The sequence below is a fragment of the Lagenorhynchus albirostris genome, chromosome 19, assembly GCF_949774975.1.
Source record: "Lagenorhynchus albirostris chromosome 19, mLagAlb1.1, whole genome shotgun sequence".
In the NCBI taxonomy this organism is placed as follows: Eukaryota; Metazoa; Chordata; class Mammalia; order Artiodactyla; family Delphinidae; genus Lagenorhynchus; species Lagenorhynchus albirostris.
Window position 1 is genome coordinate 8,701,319 of NC_083113.1, and position 27,773 is coordinate 8,729,091.

The 27,773-nt window shown below is 51.3% G+C and overlaps 3 protein-coding genes across 4 annotated transcripts; all 3 read left to right on the forward strand.

Moving 5' to 3' along the window:
• The first annotated feature begins 14,038 nt into the window (after positions 1 to 14,038).
• KCNA7 (potassium voltage-gated channel subfamily A member 7) lies at positions 14,039 to 25,661 on the forward strand. Of its 2 annotated transcripts, XM_060129749.1 has the most exons (3): positions 14,255 to 14,874; positions 15,878 to 16,707; positions 25,533 to 25,661. In XM_060129749.1, exons 1-2 carry the CDS (start codon positions 14,320 to 14,322, stop codon positions 16,694 to 16,696), a joined length of 1,374 nt encoding a protein of 457 aa, XP_059985732.1. In that variant the 5' UTR covers positions 14,255 to 14,319; the 3' UTR covers positions 16,697 to 16,707; positions 25,533 to 25,661. The 2 variants fall into 2 exon arrangements, with proteins under 2 accessions (XP_059985733.1, XP_059985732.1); XM_060129750.1 differs by lacking the exon at positions 25,533 to 25,661 and having other exon boundaries at positions 14,039 to 14,874; positions 15,878 to 16,734.
• NTF4 (neurotrophin 4) lies at positions 20,649 to 23,424 on the forward strand. Its single transcript, XM_060129751.1, has 3 exons — positions 20,649 to 20,765; positions 21,721 to 21,844; positions 22,473 to 23,424. Exon 3 carries the CDS (start codon positions 22,485 to 22,487, stop codon positions 23,115 to 23,117), a length of 633 nt encoding a protein of 210 aa, XP_059985734.1. The 5' UTR covers positions 20,649 to 20,765; positions 21,721 to 21,844; positions 22,473 to 22,484; the 3' UTR covers positions 23,118 to 23,424.
• SAXO3 (stabilizer of axonemal microtubules 3) lies at positions 23,560 to 27,684 on the forward strand. Its single transcript, XM_060129754.1, is given in 5 exon segments — positions 23,560 to 25,247; positions 25,533 to 25,733; positions 25,834 to 25,995; positions 26,698 to 26,825; positions 27,312 to 27,684. Coding segments are annotated over 5 exon segments (1,020 nt in total). The 5' UTR covers positions 23,560 to 25,091.
• Positions 27,685 to 27,773: the final 89 nt, after the last annotated feature.

A 27,773-nucleotide genomic window follows, 5' to 3' on the forward strand; every position in this document is an offset into this window, starting at 1 on the left:
CCTTAATAATGTTTTTTTTTCTGTACCACTGGAAAGTAAATTGCTGCGGCACTGCACCTCTAAATACTTCACCATGCATCTCCCAAGAAAAAGGCATTCTTCTACATAACCACAGAACTAGTTTCACCTCTTAGAAAGTTTATCCAGTCCCTATTCAGATTTTCCCAATTGACCCACTAGTATTTTGTTTTAATCTGAACCAGGAGCCAATCAAGTTTCATGCATTGTATTTGGTTGTCATGTCTCTTTATTCTCTTTTAATATAGAATACAGACACACACACACATGCACACCCCCACACACTTTTTTTCCCATATGTTGTTGGTTTTTCCCCAGAGTTCAGACCAGTTTCCAGTAGAATAGCCCACATTCTGGATTTGTCTGATTGTTTCCTCATGGTGTTTAGTGTGTTCCAAAACCTCTGTTTTGCCTATAACATGGAAATTGAGTCTGAGGTTTGAATAGACTAACGTTCAGCATTTTTGGCAAGAATGTTTCCCTGGTGATACTGCGGACTTCATATTGCATCACCTCTGGAGGTGCAATAATGTCAGATAGCCCCACTATTATGATGCTGAGTTTGACCACCTGATCAAGGGGCTAACTGATAGATCTCTCCTTGTAAAAGTACATTTTCTCCTTGGTAATCTAAGCAGAGAGACTTTGCCACTGTTCCCCGACCACCTCATCTCTCACCTCATGGTTGTAGCAGCCATTGCTGATCTTTGCCTGAATAAAGTGTTACATGGGGGAGAGGGCAGATTTTTTTTGAAAAGCAATAGGAAGTCACTAAAGGGTTTTGATCAGGAGATGGACAGAATATAATTTGCATTCTTAAAAGATCACGTCAATGGCTGTGGACAGAAAAATTGAAAGGAAGAGGCTGAAGGGGAACAGGCAAATGCTTAGGAGGCTACAATTCCCAGGGAAGAGATGGTGGCTTGGACTAAGATGGTAGTGTTACCAAACTCAGGTTCAGCTACTTGCTGCTGGAAAGTCAATACTCCAGGGACAAGTGCTGGTAGGAAAGGAAAGGTTGCTTTATTTAGGAGGCCAACAACCTGGGGAGAAGGTGGACTCATGTCCCAAAGAACCAACTCACCACTGCCTATCAGGGCACAAGAGATTTTATTATTTTATTTATTTTAGCTGCACCGCGTGGCATGCAGGATCTTAGTTTCCCGACCAGGGATCAAATCCATGCTCCCTGCAGTGGAAGAGCAGAGCCTTAACCACTGGACCACAAGGGTAGTCCCACAATAGCTTTTTTTAAAAAATTAATTAATTAATTAATTTTTGGCTGCGTTGGTTCTTCACTGCTTTTTCTTTAATTGTGGAGAGTGGGGGCTACTCTTTTTTTTTTTTTTTTGCGGTACACGGACCTCTCACTGTTGTGGCCTCTCCCGTTGCGGACCACAGGGTCCAGACGCACAGGCTCAGCGGTCATGGCTCACGGGGCCAGCCACTCCGCGACATGTGGGATCTTCCCCGACTGGGGCACGAATCTGCGTCCCCTGCATTGGCAGGCAGACTCTCAACCACTGTGCCACCAAGGAAGTCCAGGGCTACTCTTCATTGTGGTGCACAGGCTTCTCATTGCGGTGGCTTTTCTTGTTGCAGAGCATGGGCTCTAGGCGCGTGGGCTTCAGTAATTGTGGCTCACAGGCTCTAGAGCACAGGCTCAGTAGTTGTGGCGCACGGGCTTAGCTGCTCCACGGCATGTGGGATCTTTCTGGACCAGAGCTCGAACCCGTGTCCCCTGCATTGGCAGGCAGATTCTTAACCACTGTGCCGCCACCAGGGAAACCCCACAAGAGCTTTTAAAGGGGAGTTTCAGGGATGTATAGGCAGAGGGAGGGGGTTACATGCAGAACACCACAGTCAGCTTTGACAATTATCTTGAAATTGATCATGCAGTGGTCTGATCGGCATCATCTTGATTGTTTTAAGTACAGTTAATCTTCAGTTCCAGAGTCAGTTTGTTCCCATTTCTTTGAGGCCAGTTCTCGGAATAGTGGAAGATTAAGCAGCTTATGTCATGGCTACAGTCTGGTTATCATGTAGTTAACTTCTTCCACCTGGTGGGGGTTTTGGTATCTGCAAAACATCTCAAAGGAGATGACTCAAAATATTATCAAGAGTCCTTGAGGAGGAACTAAAGGTCCTTAACTTTGTTTAATGACTAAACAATTATTATTTTGTCCTGTTTGACTGCTTTTCTTTGCTTCTGCATTTTTTTTCATTTTTCTGATGAAATTTATTCTTTGGCTAAAGTTTTTTACACACAGGAGGCAGGCGGAGGACATGGAGAGGGGGTCTGTTCTGGGAAGACCCCATAGGGTCCTGCCCCTTTACAATAACAGTGAGGTGGAAAGGAGTGGTAAGATTCAGGATCTATTGTGAAGGTAGATCTCACTCAGTTACTATAGAAGTGGAATTAGAGTGTATGGAAAAGAGGGACGTTAAAAATAATTCCTAGAGGAAATTAAGGAGACAGCTAAATGCAACGTGGGATCCTGGATTAGATTCTAAACCGTAAAAAGAACATTAGTGGAAAATTGTTGAGATTCAAATGAGGTCTGTACCATTGGTTAATGGTATTATACCCTTGTTAATTTCCTGACAAATAATTGTACTATGGTTATGTAAGTTGACGTTGGTGAAAACTGGGTGAAGGATATATGGGAACTCTGTACTATTCTTTGCACCTTTTCTGTAAGTCTGAAACGATTTAAAAATTACAAGTTTAAAGAAAAAATTTTAATGAAGCTAATCTTCCCTTAATAATAATAAAGGGTTAGATTTTCATACTAAACGAAGTAAGCCAGACAGAGAAAGACAAATATCATATGATATCACTTATATGTGGAATCTAAAAAAGTGATACAAATGAACCTATTTACAAAGCAGGAATAGACCCACAGATATAGAAAAACAAATATACAGTTGTCGAAGGGGAAAGGCGGGGAGGGTTAAATTAGGAGTTGGGGTTAACATATACACACTACTATATATAAAATAGATAACCAGCAAGGACCTACTGTATAGCATAGGGAAGTATACTCAATATTTTGTAATAACCTGTAAGGAAAAATCATCTGAAAAAGAATCTCTCTATATACATATACATGTATAACTGAATCACTTTGCTGTACACTGAAGCTAACACAAGATTGTAAGTCAACTACACCTAAATAAAAAATAATAATCCTTGCTCCTAGATTTGTAGGCTAAGCAACTGGGTAATTGGTGGTGCCACTAATTTACAGAGGGAAGACGTGGGGAAGAGTGGGATTGTTGAGGAGGATTTCTGGGTTTGGACACACCAAAGATGTCTGTTTGACACTCAAGTGGAGCTGTGGAGTTGAAAGTTGGAAGATATGGCAATCACGGAAGAATTTGGGCCTGGAAACCTAGATTTGGGAATCATTGGAGTAGACGTAGTATTTGAAGCCATGTGACTGAATGAACTCAGTTAGGAGAGGAGAGAAGATGGAGAGGCGAAGACATCTGAGGACCAAGTCCCAAGGCCCTCCATCAGAATTCAGATAAAGCAAGAAGACGCAGCAAAGGAGACTGAGTAGGAGTGATCACACATGTAGGAGAAAAACCAGGAGAGTTGGGTGTCCAGGAAGCCAAGAAGGAAAGTGCTTCAAGAAGGAGGCAGTGTTGGGCTTCCCTGGCGTGCAGTGGTTAAGAATCCACCTGCCAATGCAAGGGACACGGGTTCAATCCCTGGTCCTGGAAGGTCCCACATGCCGCGGAGCAACTAAGCCCGTGAGCCACAACTACTGAGCCTGTGTGCTGCAACTACTGAAGCACACACGCCTAGAGCCAGTGCTCTGCAACAAGAGAAGCCACAGCAATAAGAAGCCCACGCACTGCAATGAAGACCCAACGCAGCCAAAAAACAATTATTAAATAAAAAAAATAAAAATTAAAAAAAGGAGGCAGTGTCAAGATATGGAAGCAATCTACGTTTCCATCAGCAGATGAATGGATAAAGAAGACGTGGTGTATATATACAACAGAATACTACTCAGCCATAAAGAGGAATGAAATTTTGCCATTTGCTGCAACCTGGATAACTTGGAGGGCATTATGCTAAGTGAAATAAGTCAGACAAAGACAAATACTGTATGATATCACTTATATGTGGAGTCTGAAAAGTACAACAAACTAGCAAATATAATAAAAGAGAAGCAGATTCACAGACATAGATAACAAACTAGTGGCTACCAGTGGGGAGAGGGAAGGGGGCAGGGACATGATAGGGGTAGGGGGGAAAAAGGGTTATTATGGGACTATATGAAATCACTTGTGTGAAACTTTTGAAAATTGTAAAGCACTATAGAATTTAAAGAATCTTTCACTCAATAAAAAAAGAAAAAAGGAGGAGGATGGACCTAGAGATTATCAATACTAAGTGAAGCAAGTCAGACAGAGAAAGACAATTATCATATGATATCATTCATATGTGGAATCTAATTTTTAAAAAATGATACAAATGAACTTACTTACAAAACAGAAACAGACTCACAGATTGCGAAAACAAATTTATGGTTACCAAAAGGGAAACATGGTGAGGAGGGATAAATTAGGAGCTTGGGACTAACATACACACACTACTATATATAAAATAGATAACCAACAAGGACCTACTGTATAGCACAGGGAACTCTACTCAATATTCTGTAATAAACTATATGGGGAAAGAATCTGAAAAAGAATGAATATATGTGTATGTATAACTGAATCACTAAGGTGTATACCTGAAACTAACACATTGTAAATCAACTATACTCCAATAAAATTTTTTTTAAAAAGAACACAGGAAAAGAAAGAAGGAGGAAGAAGAGGCAGTGTTCAGAGTGTCTAATGCTGCTGAGAAATGCAGAAACATAAGGACTGAGGTTTGGCTACCATAGATGACCTTGACTAAACAATGGGAGATGAAGCAGAGACCTCAGGTAGGGAAAAATTTTTAGAGAAGTTTTGCTACAAAGGGAACAGAGAGAGGTGATAATAGAAGGAGAGGGAAGTGGAGTCAAGGAAGGTTGGGTTTTGGGTGTTTGGGTTTTTTTGGCCACGCCACACGGCTTGTGGGATCTTAGTTCCCTGACCAGGGATCGAACCCATGCCCCCTGCATTGGAAGCGCGGAGTCCTAATCACTGGACCTCCAGGGAATTTTTTTTTTTTTAGGATAGAAAAGATGTTAAGATAGAAGGTCTTATAGCAGAATTATCTGCTGATGGCAAAAAAAAAAAAAATTAAGCATATACTTATCGTAAAACCCAGTAAGCTCACTCTTAGCTACTTATTCAGGAGACCTGAAAACTTATGTTCACACAAAAACATGTACATAATTTTTATAGCAGCTTTCTCCATAATTGCCAAAAACTAAATGAAACTCAAACGTCCTTCATACAGGGAATGGATAAACACATGGGCCCACATGCCTTGGAATAGTACTGAATGTTAAGAATGAAAAAGAGTCAACTCTACTTCAATGAAAAATAAAATGGGGCTTCCCTGGTGGCACAGTGGTTGTGGGTCCGCCTGCCGATGCAGGGGACACGGGTTCATGCCCCGGTCCGGGAGGATCCCACATGCCGCGGAGCGGCTGGGCCCATGAGCCATGACTGCTGGGCCTGCGCGTCCGGAGCCTGTGCTCCGTAACGAGAGAGGCCACAACAGTGAGAGGCCCGCGTACCGCAAAAAAAAAAAAAAAAAAAAAAAATAATAATAATAATAATAAAATAAAATGTAGGGACTTCCCTGGTGGCACAGTGGTTAAGAATCCGCCTGCCAGCGCAGGGGACACGGGTTCGAGCCCTGGTCCGGGAAGATTCCACATACTGCGGAACAACTAAGCCCGTGCGCCACAACTACTGAGCCTGCACACCTAGAGGCCGTGCTCCGCAACAAGAGAAGCCACTGCAATGAGAAGCCTGCGCACCACAACGAAGATTAGACCCCGCTCTCCACAACTAGGGAAAACCCGCACACAGCAATGAAGACCCAATGCAGACAAAAAATGAGTTAATTAATTAATTTTTAAAAAATCCGTAAAGGAAAGAGCTACTGATACACACAACAGGAATGAATCTTCCATGCATTATGCTAAGTGTAAGAAGCCATACTGAAAAGGCTACATATCCTATGATTTCATTTACACTTGACCCTTGAACAACACGGGTTTGAACTGCGCAGGTCCACTTCTACGTGGATTTTTTTTCCGTAGTCAATACTGCAGCACTAAACGATCCGGTTGGTTGAATTCCTGAATGCAGAACCGTGGATATGGAGGAACCACAGTACTCAGATTTTTCAATTGCGTGGACTGTCAGCACCCCTGTCCGACCTGGAGCATTGCTCAAGGGTCAACTATATTTGACATTCTGGAAAAGGCAAAACTACAAGAACAGAGGGAGAGAAAACAGAGCAGTTGTTTCCAAGAGCTGGAAGTGCGGGAGGCAGCTGACTACAAAGGGAAGGAGGGAACATGGGGGGAAGGATGGAAGGTTCTATATCTTTACTATAGTGGCAGTTACATAACTATCTGCCAAAATTCATAGAAGTGTACATGTAAAGGGTCAATTTTATTGTATGAGAATTAAATCTCAATAAACTCGACCAAACCAAAAAACTGGCTTCCCCAAATTAATTCATTAATGACAAAGGGAAAAAATAATAACTTTATAATGGAGAAACCCAGCAGACACTAGCCTAACCAAGTGATCAAAATTAATGTCACCGGTGATAAGATATAGCAACATGATGTGCCCCCAATATGATGTGATGAGAAGGGAACTTGAACTGTGTGGCATCCTCCCTCCCCGCAAAATACTATAATCTCAATCTTATCAAGACAAGACAATGCAAGATAAATGCAAATTGAGGGACAGTCTGCAAAGTAACTGACCAGTATTCTTCAAAAGTGTTGAGGTCATTAAAGACAAGGAAAAAGTAAGAAACGATTGCGGAATTGCAGGAGGCTAAGGGGACATGACAGCTAAATGCAATGTGGTACCCTGGGCTGGATCCTGGAAGAAAGAAAGGAAATTAGTGGGGAAATGGAGGCAATTGGAACGTCATTTAGTCAACAGCATTGTACCAGTGTCAATTTCTCCATTTTAACAAATGAACCTTGGCAATGTGAGACGCTAACATTAGGGGAAACTGGGTGAAGGATATCACGAATTCTCTGTGCTATCTTTGCCACACTTTTGTAAGTCTGAAAATATTTCAAAATTAAAAGTAAAGCAAAGAAAAAAGATCTTATTATAACACAGGAATGACAACCTGATACCGAGGAATAGGAGAAACTGACATTGAAATTGACATAACACATCTGCGTTAGTTTCCTATTGGCTGCTGTAACAAATTACCACAAACTTAGTGGCTTAAAACAATACACATTTATTACCCTACAGTTCTGGAGGTTGGAATTCTTAAATGGGTCCACAGGGCTGTGTTCCTTCTGGAGGCTCTAGGACAGAAGTCATTTCCTTGTTTGCTTTCTCCAGCTTCTAGAGGCTACCTATATTCCCTGGCTCATGGCCCTTCCCTCCAGCTTCACAGTCAGCAAAGTAGCATCTTTCTCCTCTCTGACCTCTACTTTTTTTGTTTTTTCATTTTTAATTACTATTATTTTTTGTCTTTTATCTTCTTTTCCCCCGGCACCATGCACAGCATGCAGGATCTTAGTTCCCCGACCAGGGATCAAACTCGTGCCCCCTGCAGTGGAAGCGTGGAGTCTTAACCACCTGGCCACCAGGGAAGTCCCCATTTTTAAGTATTTTCTATTTTATTTTAATTTCTTACCTGTACATCTATCCTCACATCATCTAAGAATCTGACCTTCCTACCTCCTTCTTGTAAAGACCCTTGTGATTACCTTGGGGTCACCGAGGTCATCTGGGATAATCTCCCCAACTCAAGAGCCTTAATTTAATCACACCCACAAAGTCCCTTTTGTCATATAGTATTGGGTTGGCCAAAAGGTTCATTCGTTTTTTTCTGTAAGATGGCTCTAGTAGCACTTAGTTGTCTTTAACTTCATTTGAAACAATTTTGTTAGATTGTATGTGACAGCTTGTCATATCAGCGTGCATTTAAAAAAAGACGTATCAAAACTGGTGAATTTTTGTGTAGCCATTTTAATATTGAAGATGGAAGAAAAAAAGCAACATTTTTGGCATTTTATGCTTTATTATTTCAAGAAAGGTAAAAACGCAACTGAAACGCAAAAAAAAAAAAAGATTTGTGCAGTGTATGGAGAAGGTGCTGTGACTGACTGAACATGTCAAAAGTGGTTTGTTAAGTTTCATCGTGGAGATTTCTCGCTGGACGATGCTCCACGGTCCGGTAAACCAGTTGAAGTTGATAGCGATCAAATCGAGACATTAATTGAGAACAATCAACATTACACCACGCAGGGCTTCCGTGGTGGCGCAGTGGTTAAGAATCCACCTGCCAATGCAAGGGACACGGATTTGAGCCCTGGTGCAGGAAGATCCCACATGCTGCGGAGCAACTAAGCCCGTGCGCCACAACTACTGAGCCCATGTGCCACAGCTACTGAAGCCCGTGTGCCTAGAGCCCCTGCTCTGCAACAAGAGAAGCCACCGCAATGAGAAGCCCACGCACTGCAACGAAGGGTAGCTCCCACTCGCCACAACTAGAGAAAGCCCATGCACAGCCGCAAAGATCCAACACAGTCAAAACAAACAAACAAATAAATAAAATTTAAAAAATAAAACAAAACATTATACCACACAGGAGATAGCTGACACTGAAAATATCCAAATCAAGCGTTGAAAATCATTTGCACCAGCTTGGTTATGTTCATCCCTTTGATGTTTGGGTTCCACATAAGTTAAGCGAAAAAAACTTGCTTGACTGTATTTCTGCATGTGATTCTCTAATTAAACGTAACGAAAACGTTCCGTTTTTAAAACAAATTGTGACGGGCAATGAAAAGTGGATACTGTACAATCATGTGGAACGGAAGAGATCATGGAGCAAGTGAAATGAACCACCACCAACCACAGCAGGGGCTGGTCTTCATCCAAAGAAGGTGATGCTGTGTATATGGTGGGATTGGAAGGGAATCCTCTATTATGAGTTCCTTCTGGAAAACCAAATGATTAATTCCAACAAGTACTGCTCCCAATTAGACCAAATGAAAGCAGCACTCGACGAAAAGCGTCCAGAATTAGTCAACAGAAAACGCATAATCGTCCATCAGGATAACGCAAGACTGCATGTTTCTTTGATGACCAGGCAAAAACTGTTACAGCTTGGCTGGGAAGTTCTGATTCATCCACCATATTCATATTCACCAGTCATTGCACCTTCGGATTTACATTTATTTCGGTCTTTACAAAATTCTCTTAATGGAAAAAATTTCAGTTCCCTGGAAGACTGTAAAAGGCACCTGGAACAGTTCTTTGCTCAAAAAGGTTAAAAGTTTTGGGAATATGGAATTATGAAGTCACCTGAAAAATGGCAGAAGGCAGTGGAACAAAAAGGTGAATACGGTGTTCAATAAAGTTCTTGGTGAAAATGAAAAATGTATCTTTAAAAACCAAAGGCACGGGCTTCCTTGGTGGCGCAGTGGTTGAGAGTCCGCCTGCCGATGCAGGGGACACGGGTTCGTGCCCCGGTCCGGGAAGATCCCACATGCCGCGGAGCGGCTGGGCCCGTGAGCCATGGCCGCTGAGCCTGCACGTCTGGAGCCTGTGCTCGGCAACGGGAGAGGCCACAACAGTGAGAGGCCCGCGTACCGCAAAACAAAACAAAACAAAACAAAACAAAAAAACCCCAAAGGCACTTTTTGGCCAACCCAACATATTCAAAGGTTCTGGGAGTTAGGACTTACGACGTGGACATCTTCCGGGGGTGGGGGGGGACATCATTCTGCCTCGCATATTAATGATACAAGAGAATTAGGAGTGATGACAGGAGCTGAGTCTGCAGCCGGGACAGAGAGATGGGACCCAGGACACAAGGCAAGATGTTGGTCTTGGGTTGGGAGGGACAGATGAAAAGCAGAGCATCTGGGCAGCTGACAGAATGGGCTGTAGGAAGATGAAGTGTCTGGTAGCCTCTACGCTTTCAGAAGAATGAGGAGCGAGGGAATCAGCTGACTGAAGGTGGAGGACCAGGGTGTGGTGGGGATTTGAGGAGAATGAAGATGGGGAATGGCCATCTTGTGGGGGGGTGGGTGCTGAGTGTACCTTGATGAAGGACACAGAGCAGGGTCACAGGAGGGCTGGGATTTGGGATCCAGCCCCCCTCAGAGCCCCCTGGGAAGGCACAGGGTTAGGGTTTCACCCCAACAGTGCCCTGGAGGGGATCATAGGCAAAGAAGGGAAAGACATCCAAAGGAGAGTGACTTTATGGGGGACCGTGGAACGGTGGAAGCAGGGGGAAGAGGGAAGGGAGGACAAGATGGGGGGAGTCAAAGATAATGACAATCTAATGGGGTCAATGCATTGTACCTGCTGGTGGGCTTGAAAGTTGGCTTTATTTTATTTATTTATTTTTTTGCTGCACCGCCCGCAGCTTGCAGAATCTCAGTTCCCCGACCAGGGATTGAACCCCAGGCCATGGCAGTGAAAGACAAGAATCTTAACCACTAAGCCACCAGGGAACTCCCTTGAAAGTTTTTTTCTTAAAGTTGGTTGGTGGGAAAAGGGAGTGCATGGACAGAGAATGGGATGATAAAAATAGAGTTTGCCTACTGTGTAGCACAGGGAACTATATTCAGTATCCTGTGATGAACCATAATGGAAAAGAAGAGGAAAAAGTATATTTATGTATAACTTTATCACTGTGCTGTGCAGCAGAAATTGACATTGTAAATCAACTATACTTGAATAAAATAATTTTTTAAAAAAAGAAGAGGAAGTCAACTAAACTCCCATAAAAAACAAACAAAAAAGAGGAAGAAAAAAATAGTTTGGGGAGTTCCCTGGCGGTCCAGTGGTTAGGACTTGGCACTTTCACTGCTGTGGCCCAGGTTATCCCGCAAGCCGTGCCGTGTGGCCAAAAAAAAAAAAAAAAAAAAAAAAGTTTTAAGGGTGTGTAGTTACTGATAACGACAAGGACAAGGGTATGACCGAGGAAGTGGGTGGCACAATCAAGGGGGACAGATAGACACGGGTGTAGTTTCTTTGGAAGGAAAACAAAAATTGCCTAAAATTGATTGCAGTTTTGCATGCAAAACTCTTATGAATATAGGAAGAACCATTGTGTTGTATACTTTATTTTTAAAAATTATTTTATTTTAAATTTATTTATTAAAAAAAAATTTTGGCTGCGTTGGGTCTTCATTGCTGCGCGTGGGCTTTCTCTAGTCGTGGCGAGTGGGGGCTGTTCTTCCCTGTGGTGCGCGGGCTTCTCATTGCAGTGGTGGCTAAGCACGTGGGCTTCAGTAGTTGCAGCATGCAGGCTCAGCAGTTGTGGCTCGAGGGCTCAGTTGCTCTGAGGCATGTGAGATCTTTCCCAGACCAGGGATCAAACCCATGTCCCCTGCATTGGCAGGCGGATCCTTTTTTTTTCTTTTTTTTTTTTTTGCGGTACGCGGGCCTCTCACTGTTGTGGCCTCTCCCGTTGCGGAGCACAGGCTTCAGACGCGCAGGCCCAGCGGCCATGGCTCACGGGCCCAGCCGCTCCGCGGCATGTGGGATCTTCCCGGACCAGGGCACGAACCCGTGTCCCCTGCATCGGCAGACGGACTCTCAACCACTGCAGGGAAGCCCTGCAGGCGGATTCTTAACCACTGCACCATAAGGGAAGTCCCATGTCGTATACTTTAAACGAGTGAACTGTATGGTATGTGAATTGTAGCTCAATAAAACTGTAAAAAAGGAAGGAAGGAAGGAAGGGGGCTGGGATAGATCAGAGGGCAAGATGGATGGAAATGATGGGTTCAGAGTACCAAGAGGCCACGTGTGGATTATCTAGTATCGTGGTGTGTGTTAACAAGCCACCCAAAGACTGTATGACTGAAAACAATAAAGATCATTTATCTCACTCACAAGTCTGCAAGCTGGGCAGGGCCTCGGGGAGAAGGCTTATCTCTCCTCCAGGGGGTAGCCTGGCTGGGGCAGGAGGATGTGCTTCTAAGATGGCTCACTCACGTGGCTGCAGGCTGGTGCTGGGGATGAGCTGTGAGTTTAGTAGCCTAGAGTCCTCTCCACATGGGCCTTGTCATCTAGCCTGCACAAGTGTCCCAAGGAAAAGAGTGGGGTGGAACGTTGCCTTTTATGACCCAACCTCGGAAATCACACTGCGTCCCTTCCAAGGTGGTCTGTTCGTTGAGGGTCTCACCAAAGGCTGGAGAATGGACTCCACAAGATAAGGTGTGACATGGCTTGGACAAAAAATACGGTCCTTTTTGGAAAAGACAACCGGGTACAGGCCAGGTTTTAGCAGAATCATCTATATGGGGATATTGAAATTATTAAGAATTATGACAGTCGTTTTAGAGCGATGGATATAGAGCCAGCATTGAAAATCTTCCATGAAAGAGTGGGAGTGGGCAGAAGGGAAAGAGATGAGTTCTTTAGGGAAGGCTGGGAAGAGGTGTCCATGGATAACTTGAGCTTCAAAGGAGCTGAGGGAGGGAGAATTGTCTGGAAGTGGCAAGAAGGAGCGCCCACCTCCAGGCTCAGTGGTAGGAGGGTGTTAAGAGATAAGGTTGCAGGCAGGAGAGATCGGTGCACACACAGCATTCAGAAACCTACAAAGAGGGATCTCTGTGGGCTCTGAGAATGAGAAAAAAAAAGAGAAAGGAGACCAGAAAGAAGGGAAAAGGCCAGAGAGATGGGGAGACAGAGACCCAGACACGGGTAGGGCCAAAGACCATGAAAGAAAGGGACACAGACACAGAAAGAGGGAAACAGAAATCCAGATGGATGGTGACGTAGCATCCCAGAAAGAAATTGTAGACAGGAAGAGAACATGCCAGAATTCCTAGGGGGTTAAAACCTTTAGTGTCTCTCTCTACTCCCCCAGCAGAGGGCGCCCGGGGCCTCATTCCCTGGAGTCCGGGTGTCCAATCCCCACGACTTCCCGCCAAGCACATCGGATGGGGCTATTTTTACCCCGTGTCATAGGACACCGGTGGCTGGAAGGCCATCGTCTGTCTGTCCTTTGGTCCCTTCGAGTGACCCTGCGGCATTTCCCCAGCCCACCCCTGACCTGTTCCTGGCAGGTCTGCTCTCCTTTTGCACTATTCAGGGCTGCAGCTCAGGCCTTGCTGGGTCTAAGAAAGTCTGGCAGAGAATCCAGGTGGAGACCCGGGGGGTGGGGGTAGGGGCAACCCGAGCGAGGGCACCCCATGTGGGGGGCACACGTTCAGGGTTTAGAGCTGCTGGAGCATCCCCAGGATGGGGAAACCACCAGGACAATGGCAGAGACAACCTAGGGTGAATGTCAGAGAGAGATTCAGAGATATGACTCGGGAGAGGCTCGGTCCTCCAGAGGCCCTGAGACAGAGACTTGCAGTAAGTCAGAGAAACAGGGAAAGAAAGATACCCAAAGGGGAGACCCAGAGAATCCCAGGGACAGAGACACAGTGGGCTGAGAGGTAATGAGAGAGAAGAGACCCAGAGAGACAAGACGCAGAGAGACCCAGACAGAGGGGAAAGACAGAGACCAAGAGAGACAAGAAAGAAACAGAGATAGAGATACAAGAATATAAGAAAGACGGAGATTCGGAGAGACCAAGACACAGAGACTGACGGGAATCCCCACAGATGACCCTAGAACGGCAAAGCTCAGGGATAAATGACCCATAGAGATACTCAGAGATAAAACCCCGAGATCAGAGATACAGAGAGACCCAAAGTGAAGACACAGCCAGACACAGAGACATACAAAAGAACGAGAGAGAGAGACAAAGAGATGGAAATTTGTGACTCGAACAGAGCGGCTCAGATACTCATAAAAACATAGACGAGAGACATACACGGAAACCCGGAGAGACGCAGGACAGAGATCTCAGGCGATGGAGAGACAGAGGGAAAGGAACCCCGAAGGCCAGGTGGACCCGGAGAAAGCGCAGCGCCGCGTCGCCTGGGGGTAAAGGGAGGGTGCCCCGGCAGAGGGCGCCCGGCCGCCCTCTGCCCCGCCGGGGTCACGGCGCCCCCTCCCCCGCGTCCTGGCCGCACGGCCGGGCTATTTTTACGCGTGGACACCGGACACCAGGCTGGGGCGGCGGCGGCGGCGGCCGAGGCGGGGCCGGGCCAGGTCGGGCGTCGGGGCCACACGTCCGTCCGCAGGTCGCTGGGGCTGCGCGCACCATGGAACCCGGGTGCCCGCAGCCGTGCGGCTGCTGCGAGCGAGTGGTGCTCAACGTGGCTGGGCTGCGCTTCGAGACCCGGGCACGCACGCTGGGCCGCTTCCCGGACACGCTGCTCGGGGACCCGGTACGCCGCAGACGTTTCTACGACGGCGCGCGCCGCGAGTACTTCTTCGACCGGCACCGGCCCAGCTTCGACGCGGTGCTCTATTACTACCAGTCGGGCGGGCGCCTGCGGCGGCCGGCGCACGTGCCGCTCGACGTCTTCCTGGAGGAGGTGGCCTTCTATGGGCTGGGCGCCGCGGCGCTAGCGCGCCTGCGCGAGGAGGAGGGCTGCCCCTTGCCATCGGAGCGCCCCCTGCCCCGTCGCGCCTTCGCGCGCCAGCTCTGGCTGCTCTTCGAGTTCCCCGAGAGCTCGCAGGCCGCGCGCGTGCTCGCCGTTGTCTCAGTGCTCGTCATCCTCGTCTCCATCGTCGTCTTCTGCCTCGAGACGCTGCCCGACTTCCGCGACGACCGCGACAACTCGGGGCTTGCCGCGGTGGCTGCAGCTGGCCCGGTGAGGGGGCGGGGCCTGCGTGTGGAGAGGCGGGATTTGGGAGGAGCTGGACGAGGTCCACGGGGTCCTGGCCAATCATAAAGTGGGGTAAGGGGCAATGGGAGGTGGGGCCTCTCAGGAAGGTGGGGCCTGGCTGTGGATAGGCAAGGCATTGGGGGCCTGGTTGGAAGACCTGACCAATCAAAGGTGGGCAAAGGCCTGTGAGAGGTGGGCAAGCCAGGGACGGCGCCAGACCTGGGAACCCTACATTAAATCCTGGGCTGGGGGCGGGAAAGGTGTAGCTTAATGGGGCGGGGCCTGAGGATCTACATAGGAGGACCTGGCTTTTCAGAAGGCGTGCTCTGAGGTAGGTGAGAAACCCGGCTTTTGGAGGGCAGGAGCATTGGAGGACAGGTGTATTAAGAAATCAAAACTGAGGGATAAGGAGAGACTGAAAAATTGGGGGTCTATACGGCTGGCAGTAACCAATGGGAAGGATGGGCTGGAGGTAGTGAGATCTGGGACCTGAAGAAAGCCGCCGCCGAGGGAGCTGCAGATGGAGGGGTGGGGCCTGAGGATTGGGGCAAAAGGAATCCACCATAAAGAAAGTTGAGCTGAGGGCCATGAGGGAAGGGGCCCGGGTTTTGGCATAAAGATAAGGTGTTTAACCATTATGGTCCAGGCTGGGTTTGGGGAGGGCAGGGCACAAGGGAGTGGGGCCAGGATGGGGACCCTCCCCATCTGGAAATTCAACTCTGGGGGTGGGATATTGGGAGGGAAGAGATTGAGCCCTACTCAAGCATTATTTCAGGAGGCCCTGCCAATGAAGGATCAGGGACCCTAAAGTCAGCCTTCCCTGGGGGTCCCGAGAAGGAGTGTACTACAGCTAGGTCACCGGGGTTCTGGGGGTAGCAGCTATTGACCAATTTGTAAAGAAGTAGTTGAATATTTAAACAGGAAATATGGCCATTCCAGTGCGTCCCAGCCCTGGTATGGTCCTCCCTGAACCCCTTCCTCTCTGCAGTTTCCAGCTCGGCTGAACGGCTCCAGCCCAGTGCATGGACCCCCACCTCGCTTGCCCTTCGATGACCCGTTCTTTGTGGTGGAGACATTGTGCATCTGTTGGTTCTCCTTCGAGCTGCTGGTGCGCCTGGCAGCCTGCCCAAGCAAGACAGCCTTCTTCAAGAACGTGATGAACCTCATCGACTTCGTGGCCATCCTGCCTTACTTTGTGGCACTGGGTACCGAGCTGGCCCGGCAGCGGGGGGTGGGCCAGCCAGCCATGTCACTGGCCATCCTGCGAGTCATCCGACTGGTGCGCGTCTTCCGCATCTTCAAGCTGTCCCGGCACTCAAAGGGCCTGCAGATCTTGGGCCAGACCTTAAGAGCCTCCATGCGAGAGCTGGGCCTCCTCATCTTCTTCCTTTTCATTGGTGTGGTCCTCTTCTCCAGCGCAGTCTACTTTGCTGAGGCCGACCGGGCAGACTCCCATTTCACCAGCATCCCTGAGTCCTTCTGGTGGGCAGTGGTCACTATGACCACAGTTGGCTATGGAGACATGGCGCCCGTCACTGTGGGCGGCAAGATAGTGGGCTCTCTGTGCGCCATTGCCGGCGTGCTGACCATTTCCCTACCTGTGCCAGTCATTGTCTCCAACTTCAGCTACTTTTACCACCGGGAGACAGATGGCGAAGAGGCTGGGATGTACAGCCACGTGGACACGCAGCCCTGTTGCCCACTGGAGGGCAAGGTCAATGGGGGGTTTGTGGATCGAGAGGTTCCTGAGCTCCCACCTCCACTCCTCTGGGCTCCCCCTGGGAAACACATGGTCACCGAAGTGTGAGGACAGTTGAGGTCTGCAGAACCTCACATTTCCTTGGAGGGAGGGAGGGAGGGAAGGGAGGAAGGAAAGTTGGGGGGAGGGTGTTGGGTTTAGGAAGAACTAAGTTAAGTGGTAATGAGTTGGGGAACACTTATTGGGTCTTATTGGGTCTTGAGTTGTGGATTGGTAGCTCCTGTGGGTACCTCCTGAGGTGACAGTGAATGGCAATGGGTTATGCTGATTTGAGGGGGGGGCTCCATCGGTTTGTATTGCATTGGGTTGTGTAAAGCTTGGGGTAGTGTGGAGATAGGTTTTGTCACATAATTTTGTGAGTTTCTTAGTTCCATGTTGGGTCGGGTTGGGTTACGAGTATAGGTGAGTCTTGTCCAAGTGCATTATGCAGGATTCTGTGGTTTTATGAGTCCCCTAGGGCCATGTTGGATCAAGTAAGGTGGTCACCCACGGCACTGTTGGGACTGATTGTGTGTTCATGCATGGCACTGTAGAGTTGGGTTAAGACACTGGAAACTGCGTGGCTTTGTGATTCTTCTAGGGCCATGTTATTTTAAGTTCTGTGAACTTGTGAGTCATGTAGAAATACGAAGAGTCATGTGATAGAATGTGAGCTTTCTAGGTCATATGAGGTTAAGTTGGGTTGGAATGTATGAGCATAGGAGTCTTTCAGGGTTCTGTTGCGTTGAACTGTGTAGAGTTATATGGCTAGAAGTTTGTCGGGGCTACAATGAGTTGAGTCGTAATGAGTTGTATAATCATGTGAACCTCGTAGGACCAGTTCAGTTGGGTCATACAACTGTTTGATTTGGGTTACATCAAGTTCCGTCCTTGAGTCCTGGAGGAACGTTGGGTTGAGCTGGACTGTATGTACGAGCACCACAGGGCCAGGCCATACTGGTTTGTTTTGCATTTAGTGGTAGCGCCAGGACCCAAGGATAACAGCACTGGGAAGGAATCATGTGTCAAGGAGTGAATATGGTACGTGGACTCTAGGAGACCAACTGAACTGGCTTGCCCAGTGTCATCCCCATAAGGGGCAGGGCTAAGTTCTGTATTTGTAGATTCAGTTGGTCACACAGAAGGCTTCTGGGTGACCTTGGAAGATGTAGATGCCCCTTCCGTTTACCCCACACCTGCTTTGTTTTGCCATTCAAACCCCTTCTCTATCTGTCTTCCCATAGAGTTTTCCTTCCAGACATGGAGATCAGAGCCACAAGGGAAGGGGAAAGGGGGAGAAACTGTACTCTGTTCAGACATGATGGGGGGATAGAAACCCAAAGGAGGGGGACAGAGAGCTGGGGAGGGATAGAGACCCAGAGAAAGAAAGAGAAAGAAACCCCAAGAGGGGAAAAAGACCCAGAGAGAGGGGGAGACAGAGACCCATAGGGGGCAGGTATCAGGAACCCAGAGAGCACGGGACAGAGACCCAGAGTTGGAAAGAGACCAGAGCACCCCAGAGAAAGAGAACCAAGAAAGAAAAAGGCAGAAAAAGTCAGTGCCCCTGAACCTGAGAGAGATGCACAGTGTATTCCATGGAATCACAAAGGGATCCCAAATCAGGATGCACCACCCTACCCTCCCGCAGCTCAAGAAGTGTGTCAGACAAACTGCAGGGCCCACTCTATCTTCCTGGGGAGAAAGCAGTGTCTCAGAGCATGGGAGTGGCTTCCCAAGGTCGCGTGGCTTGTCCCCGGGGAGGGATGGGGGGCTGGACTTGTGGCCTGCTGCTTGACCCTACATGTCCCCATCAGCCTGCTGGTCTGCACAGGACTTCCCGAGTCTAACAGCCTCATTTCTCACAAATGAGGAAACTAAGGCTCGAGGGAGGTGGGGGGTTACCCAAGGTCAGAGGTCTTTCAGTACTAAAAGGGCATTTGGAGGAGAAGGAAGAGGAGGATGGTTACATCATTAACATATACAGGGCTGCCTGTGTGCCAGGTAACTTTCAAAGCACTTGTATTCATTATTAAAAGCCACCCAGTGGTTTACAGAGAGTTGTTGTTGTTATTTTTAGCTAGGAAACCACCCCCCTTTCTTTTTTGGTCAAATGAAATCTCACTTAGGAGCACCAGTGTGAAGCATCAGAGGGTGTGAACTGGTTTGAGGAGTCTCTCTTGACAACTCAGAATGTGGCTAACAAATTCCGTTTGGAAACCCCTGATTTAATCCAACCACCTTTTTACACAGAGAGAAGAAGGTACAGATTGTGAGAAGTGTTTGATAAAGGTTGAAAATAATGTAACCTTTAAATAATATAACACTTCTCTCCGAAATGGAGAGAAAGGCACATTTGGAAAAGAAACGGAGACAGACAGACCCCCCTCACAGTGACAGACACAGGGCAGAGTCTGGGAGGCAGGCACAGAGCCCAGCACAGGGACCCAAAGAGGAAGAGACACGTGCAGAGAGGACAGAGATACCCAAGGGGAGGAGGGAGAGCAGGAGAGAAGAGGGCGGCGGTCTGGGAGGGGGTAAGAGACAGGAGGGAGGACAAAGACCCATAGAAGGGGGAAGAGACCAGAGAGGAGGGGCCAGAGATCCAGAGAAGAGAGAGGGACAGGGACCCAGACAGAGAGGAGAGGGATAGAGAGAGAGGGGGACAGAGACCCAAGGAGAGAGGGGGAGACGGAAACTGTTTCCCATTACTCTTAGAAAACTCACCCCTACTACCCCTTCAGAGACTGAAAGTTGCATAAAGTTCCTCTGGTAGGGCGTGGGGCATGTTGGGTGCTTAGGGGTATGGGAAGCATGGCGAGGTCAGGGAAGTGACCTGAGTGGACACTCAAAGACTGAGAAGCGCCCCTCCTCCACCCCAATAAACAACTGCAGCAGCCTTCTGTGTGGCCTTGGCTCGGCTGGGGAGAGGTGAGGGGAACACCCTAATCCGGGGACACCCTTCCCGCCACCTTGCCATGCTATATTTAGGCTGAGGGAGGGGTACGGGATGACCCCCCCACCACCTCCACGAAGGCAGGTGTCGGCTTTCCTCCTGAAAATAGCTCCAGGGGAGGGGTGAAGCATTAAGTCTGTCCCGGGACTCCAACTCCTGTCTGATCTCCATCTGTCTTAAGGTCTCTCTTTCTCTGGGTCTCTTTCCCCCTTGTGGGGTTCTGTTCCCTTTTCTTAGCATGTCTGTCTCCTCTCTCTGCATCTGTGTCTTCTCTCTCTCTCTGGGTTTCTGTCTCCCTCTTTCTCTGGGAGTCTGTCCCCTTTTCCTCTCCATTTTTGTGCCTTTCCCCCACCTCCCTTCATCTGTCACTATTCACTTTCTTTCTCTAAGCAGGTCATTCTGTTGCCAAATCATATCTTTGTCTATCTCCGGGTCCTGGAATACCTTGAGTTGCTCTTATCTGAACTCAGGACAAGACCCTCTCCCCAGTCCCCACCCAGGAAATTCCAGCAGAGAGGACTTATGTGGGAGAGACCCCCCTCACCCAGCGTCTCCCCGGGGCCTCGGGCCTTATCACTTCCCGAGCCCAGCTGGTTAATGTCTGGCGTGGAGCTCCCGGGAGAGTTGGGGGTGAGAGCAGAGGGTGGGAATCTGCCCGGGGATTGACACTTCACTGGCAAAAGAACGCAAAGGAATCTCAGGCCCAGACTCCTGGGTCTGAGGGAGGAGGCAGCTGGAGCTGAGGAAGAAGGGGCTGGGGGTCCAGACTCCTGAGTCTGAAGGAGGAGGGAGCTGCGCGGGCCCGGACTCCGGAGTCTGCGGGAGGAGGGGTCTGGGGGACCTGGACTCTTGGATCCGGGGGAGGAGGGGGCTGGGGACCCGGACTCCTGGGTCTGAGGGAGGGAGGGGTGGGTGCTGGCGCCTGGCCTCCTGGGACTGAGGCGGGCGGAGGGCTGAGCTAGCCAGGCCGGGCTTCCGAGGTCTCTGCACGTGTGTGGAAGGCGGGATTCCCCCGGCCCCTCCTCCGCCGTCGGGCACCGCCCCGCCCCCGCCCCCGACCCTGGCCCTCGGGAGCTTGTGCCGCGAGGAGCCGGTGGGCGACCGGGCGTCCCTGCAGCCAGCGAGCAGGAGGAGGAGCCGCCGCCGCGCCAGGGGCAGCCGGGGGAGCCGAGGAGTGCGCCCCAGGTAAGAGCCTCCGCGCCTCCTCCCCCGGGATTCCGGCGTCCGGGTCGCCCTGCCCCCGGGTAGGGAGGGACGGGGGCGGGGCCTGCGGGGGCGGGGCCTGGCGGAGGAAACTGAGGCAGGAGGGCAGTGTCCCAGAGGGACAGCCCGTGACCCCCAGCGGGGTCTCAGGAGTCCGCACCCCCTGGCTAAACCTTCTGGGGGAGGGGGGCCGGGGAGTCCGTATATCTGAGTACCTGGGAAGGAGCTTGAACTCCAACAAAACTCCAGGGTCTGAAGGAGGAGGGAACTGGGGGTCGGACTCCTGGGTTTGAAGGAAGAGGGATTTGGGGGCCTGGACTCCCGCATCTGAGGGAGGGAGCTGGGGACCTGAGTTCCTGAAAGAGGAGGCAGCTGTGGCCGGGGCTCTTGGGTCTGAGTGAGGAGGGGGCAGCTAGGGCCCAGGACTCCAGATCTGAGGCAGGAGGCAGCTGGGAACCTACACTTGGGGTTCTGGTTGGGTCAACATGTGCCCCTCTTCACAATTCCCCCTTCCCATTTCCCCATCTCCCAGCCAGGGCAGGCGGCCACGCCAGGTATGTGCAATAGAAGTCTTGGACGGGCCCTGGCCTGTCCTGTGAGGAGAGAACATTCCAGGAAGCAGCCTCGGGGACCCGGGGCTTCTTAAGTGTGGGCCCTCAGGGACCCGGGTGTCCAGGCCAGCCCTGCCCCCGCCCTGTCTGAGAGATGAATGGGCTGAGGAGGATGTAATCTTTTCCAGCCTCCTTCATCCTCAGCGTCTCCCCTCCGCTCTCCTCCCCCCATCTGCTTTCCATCCAGGAGCCATCACCTGGGCAGGGGGATGCAGCCTTGACGCTTGGTCCCTTACACTTTAAAAAGAACACTTTTAGAGAAGGGGAGTGTTCAGGCCCCCTCCTCCACCTGCCTCTATAACCTACCTGTTCCCTTCCTCCGCTAGGTGGTTGCCCCCTCCCTCTCCTGAGATGTCAGGAAGGAGGGGGCCACCTGCGTCCCCCACAGGGGCCCCCCGGAGCCTGGGGGCCCCCAACCCCGGAGCTCGGAGGCGGAGGAGGTGCTGACAGGTCTGGTAACCACCCACTTCTAATCAGTCCTCTCCAGGCCATCCTGTCCCAGAATCCACAGGCTTCCAGAATGTTCTAGAGAGACTGCAATATGCACACCCCTGCCAGTGTCTCCCAGCCCTGGGCCAATTTCATGGACAGGGAAACTGAAGCCCCACCTGAGAGGAAGTGTCTTGCCTTCACAGTGGCAGTTTTAAGCTGAACCTGGGTCTCCCTAGGATTCCAGAACATGACCTTTCTCAGAATTTTGGAAACTCAAACCTCCTCCACACTGCAGGGCTTAGGGTTCCTTGGGGTTGTAGAGGCAGGATGGCAGAGTGGAGTTGCTGGGACAGGGTTCAAGTTCCACTTCTGGCATTTGCTGGCTGTGTGACCTGGTGCAAGTCACTAACCTCTCTGAGCCTGTATTTCCCCATTTGTTGGCTATTAATAGTAATCATAGTAGACTAATTATGATTAATCTAGAAGTTGAGCATTGTCGAAGCCCTAGAATATAGGGTCCCCCCAAGTTCTAGAACAACTGCCAGAACCGCCTCCCTGTGCTTCTGGCACGCGGAAGTTCCCATCGGCCCCCCCACTAGGTTATTATCCTTCTCTCTAATTCCAGCTTCCCTCTCTCTATCCTCAGGTGCTCAGCGAGATGCTCCCCCACCCCTCAGGCTCCCTCCCCATCCTCCTACTTTTCCTCCTCCCCAGTGTCGCAATGGAGCCCCACGCCTCACCCTCACCCCTGCCCCCATTTCCAGTCCCCGAGTGGGACCTCTTGTCCCCCCGAGTAGCCCTGTCCAGGGGTACCCCCGCTGGGCCCCCTCTGCTCTTCCTGCTGGAGGCTGGAGCCTTTGGGGAGCCAACTGGCAGCCCGGCCAACCGCAGTCGGCGGGGGGTGAGTGAGACAGCACCAGCGAGTCGCCGCGGAGAGCTGGCTGTGTGTGACGCAGTCAGCGGCTGGGTGACAGACCGCCGGACTGCTGTGGACCTGCGTGGGCGCGAGGTGGAGGTGCTGGGCGAGGTGCCTGCGGCTGGCGGCAGTCCCCTTCGCCAGTACTTCTTTGAAACCCGCTGCAAGGCTGACAGCGCTGGGGAAGGTGGCCCCGGTGGGGGTGGAGGAGGCTGCCGGGGTGTGGACCGGAGGCACTGGGTGTCTGAGTGTAAGGCCAAGCAGTCCTACGTGCGGGCATTGACTACCGATGCCCAGGGCCGTGTGGGCTGGCGATGGATTCGAATTGACACTGCCTGTGTCTGCACGCTCCTCAGCCGGAATGGCCGGGCCTGAGGCCCATGCCTGGGAACTGGGCAGGTAGAGGAAGAAGAGAGCTGGATGCTGAAAGACCTCAGGGGTGGCCTGGCTGCTCTAGGCCTCAGTTTGGGAACTCGTCAAATGGTCACAAAAATCACAGCTCTCCGATTTTGAGAGCTCCATCTGGGCAAGAAAGACAGATGGTGAAACCAAATGGGGGTTTTGAAGGATGAATAGGAGTTCTCTTGGATGAACTTGAGGGTAATAATGATGATGATGATGATAGCCAATATTTTCTGAGTGCCTACTGTTTATGAGCTCTAATACACAACTTGTCAGATCAGCTCTGGTGGATTTGACCATTGGAGGCCCTCAGCTTCTAAGTTGCTGACCATGCGATCTCAGAGGACATCACCTTGCCCACCCTGGAGAGAGTGACAAGGAGGGGATATGTCAAGAAGTGTGTGTGGGAGCATAAAAACTGGAACATGTAGGCAGCTAGTTGGGAGCTGGGGTTCAAATGAGAAATCTTACTTAGTCAGATAGGGCAAGTGTTGGCTTAGATATTCTGTTTTGAGGTAGTGAGCTACCTATCACAGCAGGAGCACAAGCAAGGTTGAATGACAGGAGGTCAGGATGCTTAAGAGTTTGGCCTTGGTGGGGAGTTGGAATCAGGTTTCTACCCCTCTTCCCTGTCCCAACCTTTACCCTATACTAGTAAAGAAATAGACCTTACCATTGTCCAGCTTGAGTAGAGCATGAGGTTTTGACCAACTGGCCTGTCCCCTGGCTGGGATCAGGGGTGATTTGGACCCTGATCATCCTAGAATGAGCCAGGAAAATCCAACAGGAGAAGCGGCCCCAGAAGCCTGAATGAGGGGGTCAGTGGCACCCTGGGCCAGGCTGCAGAAGGCAGCCTCAGTTTTCCCTGTCTGAAGAACGGGTTGGTGGGATGAGATAATGGGGGCTGAGGAGGCAGAGGCTTTGACCAAAAGGGCTTTAAAGTGAGGAAGTGACAAGTCAGGGATAGACCCCACACCCTCAGGACACCCCTTCATATATTACCATTCCATAGCCACATGCAAACACAGACACACACTTTTGCCCTTGTTTCTGCATCTCTGTGTTCTGGGTCTGTGGTTCCCGCTCTCTTTTCTGCCGCCTCCTTTGTTGTCTCTCTGTCTAAATTCCTGTCCCACCATCTCTGGGTCAGTAGCTCTCTTTCTGTCCCTGTTTCTCACTCACTGTCTCACCCATTCCTGTGTGTGTTTCTTTCTCATTCAGCAAAGCTCCTTCCACACCCCCCTCTTTATTGCTAAGTATTTCCCCGTGGGTCCCTCCCTCTTCTCCCACACCCATACCCAGGTGGAAGTTTTCAACCAAATCAAAGGCAGGCAGGACAGAAGCCGAAGCTGATGCTGAGCCCTTCAGCACACACAGGGAGGGAGGGAGAGCCCTGGGGAAGTCTGGAAATCGTTACCCAGCCCCTCACCCCTACCCTCTGCTGCCGAGGTGGGCTGTCCTGGCAGAGGGAGGCGGTGGCCAAGAGGGCCGGGACCCTATAGGAAAGAGGGATGTTTCTCATGGATGCCCTGATGCTCTGAGTAGCTCTGCCCTCCTCTCCCTCTGTTCCTCTATTTTTGGGTCTCTGACCACCCCCCGCCCCAGGTCTCTGTGCCCCTCTCTCTGCTGCTCCCTCTCTGGGTCTCTGGGTCTCAAACTCTCTGAACTCTGTACTTCTATTGCTCTCCCCCGCACTTTCTGCCCTCCTCTCCCTCTGGGTCTCCGTCCCCACCCCCACCCCCATTTCTCTGAGTTTTTGTGCCCCTTTTGGGGTCTCTGTACTCTCTCAAAATCCTCCTCTCTCCTGCCTGGGTGTCTTTCTCACTCCATCCATCTGCACGCCTGCAGGCCCTTCATTGGCTGGGTTTAGGGTGGGCGGGTTCTGTCACCCGGGGCAACAGCAACAACGAGCCGGCTCCTGCTAGGCTACGGGGCGGGGGTGGGACCATGGCGGGTCGGACCCTAGCTCGGCGCTACGGTCCCCCACGGTCCCCCATCTCTGGGACCAAGGTGCCTGGATCCCAGCCCAGCTGGCATCTCACCAGCAGTGGCGTCGCCCACCACTGTATCCCGCCCGTGCCCTCTCCCCCGCCCACTGTGCAGGTGAGAGGACCCTAGGCTCTTAGCCAAGAGGAGACTGGGGGCCCAGGCTGAAGGAGGGGCCTGGGGATCCAGACACCTGCTGAGAGAAAAGGGGATTCCGGGCTTAGAGTCCTGTCTGACAGAAGGAGGAGGGTTCCAGGGACTGGGTCTGAGAGAGGAGGGGTCAGGGAACCTGGATGCCTGGAACGGGCGGTAGGAAAGGGCTGGGGACTGACTGGGAAGGATCAGGGCTTGCGGACGAGACTCCTGAGTCCTTTTGGCTGACGTCCTGCACCTTCTCCTCAGTCCACGGTCGCGGAGCCCCTGCTCCTGGCCGCAAAGCAGGATTTGCATATTTGGGCTTTCGACGAGGTCACCAACAGATGGGAGACAACCTCGGGCTCGGCTCACGTGCCCAAGACCCACGGCGGGCCCTACGCGCAGCCCAAGGCCCCAGAACCTGCGGACCGCACGCGGATTGTGGGGATCAAGGATGTAGCGGAAAAAGTAAGGTTCTGGGATGCCCAGGTCCGCGGGAGACAGGGCTGGGGACCGCACTGGAGTCCCGTGCACCCTCATGTTGTGTCCCCGCGTCGTCTTCTTGCAGCTCAGACACCGCGGCTGGCGCCTCCCTCTGATCACAAAGCACCAGTGCAGTGAGACGAGGGCGCAGTACGCCGGCTGGCCCAGCCTGGACCGGGGCGCCACCTCCTTCATCGGGCCCCAGCCCCTGGAGCTTGCGGACCACAACCGCGGGGGCCCTTCCCAGGTAGCGGAGAAGACCGCAGTGGCAGGGTCTGGCAGAGCTTTGAGACCCTGGGGCGGGGTCTGAGGGAATTTCGAGTCTGGGGTCTAAAGAGTGGGACAGAATCTGGAGGTTACATTGAGTGGGGAAGGGGCTTAGGCCTTTTGAGGCGGAGCCAGGAGGAGGAGGGGACTGGAAGCCCGAAATCCCAGCTCTGAGGCTGGGGCCACAGCTAGTAAATCCTGGGGCGGGCCTAGGAGGCGGTTCTGAGGCTGTGGGCGGAGCTAGGTAGCCTAATGTACGTGTGGGCGGAGCTTGAATATCTGAGGCCGGTCTGGGGCGGAAGGCGGGGCTGGCTTCCCCTGTTAGGGTGGTGTTAAGGAGTAACAGTCGCCCGAGGCGCAGCTGAATTCCAGGGGCGGGACCGAGAAGGTTTGAATCTAGGGGAGGAGCAGGGAAGGTTTTTTAGTGACTGGGTGCTTGGCTTTGTGTCCGATGACGGGCAGAAAGTATTTGGATTTTGGAGGTGAGGCTAGTAAGGGTTCTGATTTGGGGAGCGAAGCTGAAGTGCACTGGCCAGGAAGGATTCTGATTCTGGGGGCGGGTGTCGGCCTGGTTCAGAGGCGCTGTTGAGGCCAAAGGAAGAGGAATTCCGTGTGGGACAAAGGGCATGAAAAAGGGTATGAAACCTTTCTTGCTCATCCCTCCTCCCGCAATCCTCCTCAGGCTCTAATCCCCTGGACGAAGAACCCCGAGCTGGCCGGCCGGCCTTTCACTAATTCTGACCAGGGCATCCTGGACCGCCGTCAGCTCTATCTGACCACTTCGGCCCGGGACTTCCAGGCCTATTCGAAGTGAGCCTGGGTCCTCCCTTGGCACCGACCCCCTGCACAGCCCCCGCATAGGCTGGTGGGACGCCGAGACCCCCGGTGTTGGGTCCCCGTCTCTGACTCAGTAGTCTCGGCCTTCAGCTCCTGCACGCGCAGTAATCAGAAGTTCAGACCCAGCCCCTACCTTTTTTAGCGCCCTGGTACACTTAGTGTCAACTCTCAGGAACAGGAAGCCTGCAAACGGCCCAAGAAGGAGCTCTGGATCTGGGGACGTGGCCCTGAGGGTCTAGGGCGGGCTTCCTTTGGTATTTGAGTCCCCCAGATAACTCTTTTCTAAGGATGCGAAAAGTCCCAGATTCCAGGCCCTTAAATACCTCGAGGACCCAGGAATCCAGGCTAGGACTCCCCAGTCTCATGCTTCCTAAAGGGTCCCTGACTCCTACAAATGTGTCCTCGAGGATCTATCTAGCTGTGCCCTCCCCATCGTGCCTCCACCCCAAACCCCGACAGGAAGGAGTTGTCAGGCTACCCTCGCAAGGACTCGATGACTTCCTGGAGCTTCGGGGAGACGCCCCAGGCCTGAGGCCCCGGCCCGAAACAGCCGCCCGGTCCGTGCTCCTCTCGGCCACTCCGGCCGCCGAAAATCCGCGTGCCCCGCGCCCGTCCGGTGATGCCAGTCGTGCCGCACCGCGGGGCGCTGTCTCTGGCTCAAGAATCCTACAGCCCCCCGCTGCACCCACTCCGCCGGCTCGACCGTTTCTGCCCGCTGGAGCCGCCCTGGGGCGGCCCCCACTGGAAACCCGAGTCAGACATCTACAGCGTGCCGAAAGCCTACAGCACCGAGAACTTCAACTACGGCAGCTTAAAGCCGGCGCTGGCCTGAGCCAGACGGGCCAGCCCCGCCCTGGACACGCCCCCCAAACGGGGGCGGGGCTGAGCCTGGAAGACTGGGACTAGGGGTACACTAAGTGG

What these genes read in the sequence shown, in the direction of transcription:
- KCNA7 (XM_060129750.1), top strand. Translation starts at nt 14,320, where the DNA reads ATGGAACCCGGGTGCCCGCAGCCGTGCGGCTGCTGCGAGCGAGTGGTG. An exon ending in CGGTGGCTGCAGCTGGCCCG is followed by an intron (nt 14,875 to 15,877) that starts GTGAGGGGGCGG and finishes TCCTCTCTGCAG; the next exon opens with TTTCCAGCTCGGCTGAACGG.
- NTF4 (XM_060129751.1), top strand. Translation starts at nt 22,485, where the DNA reads ATGCTCCCCCACCCCTCAGGCTCCCTCCCCATCCTCCTACTTTTCCTC.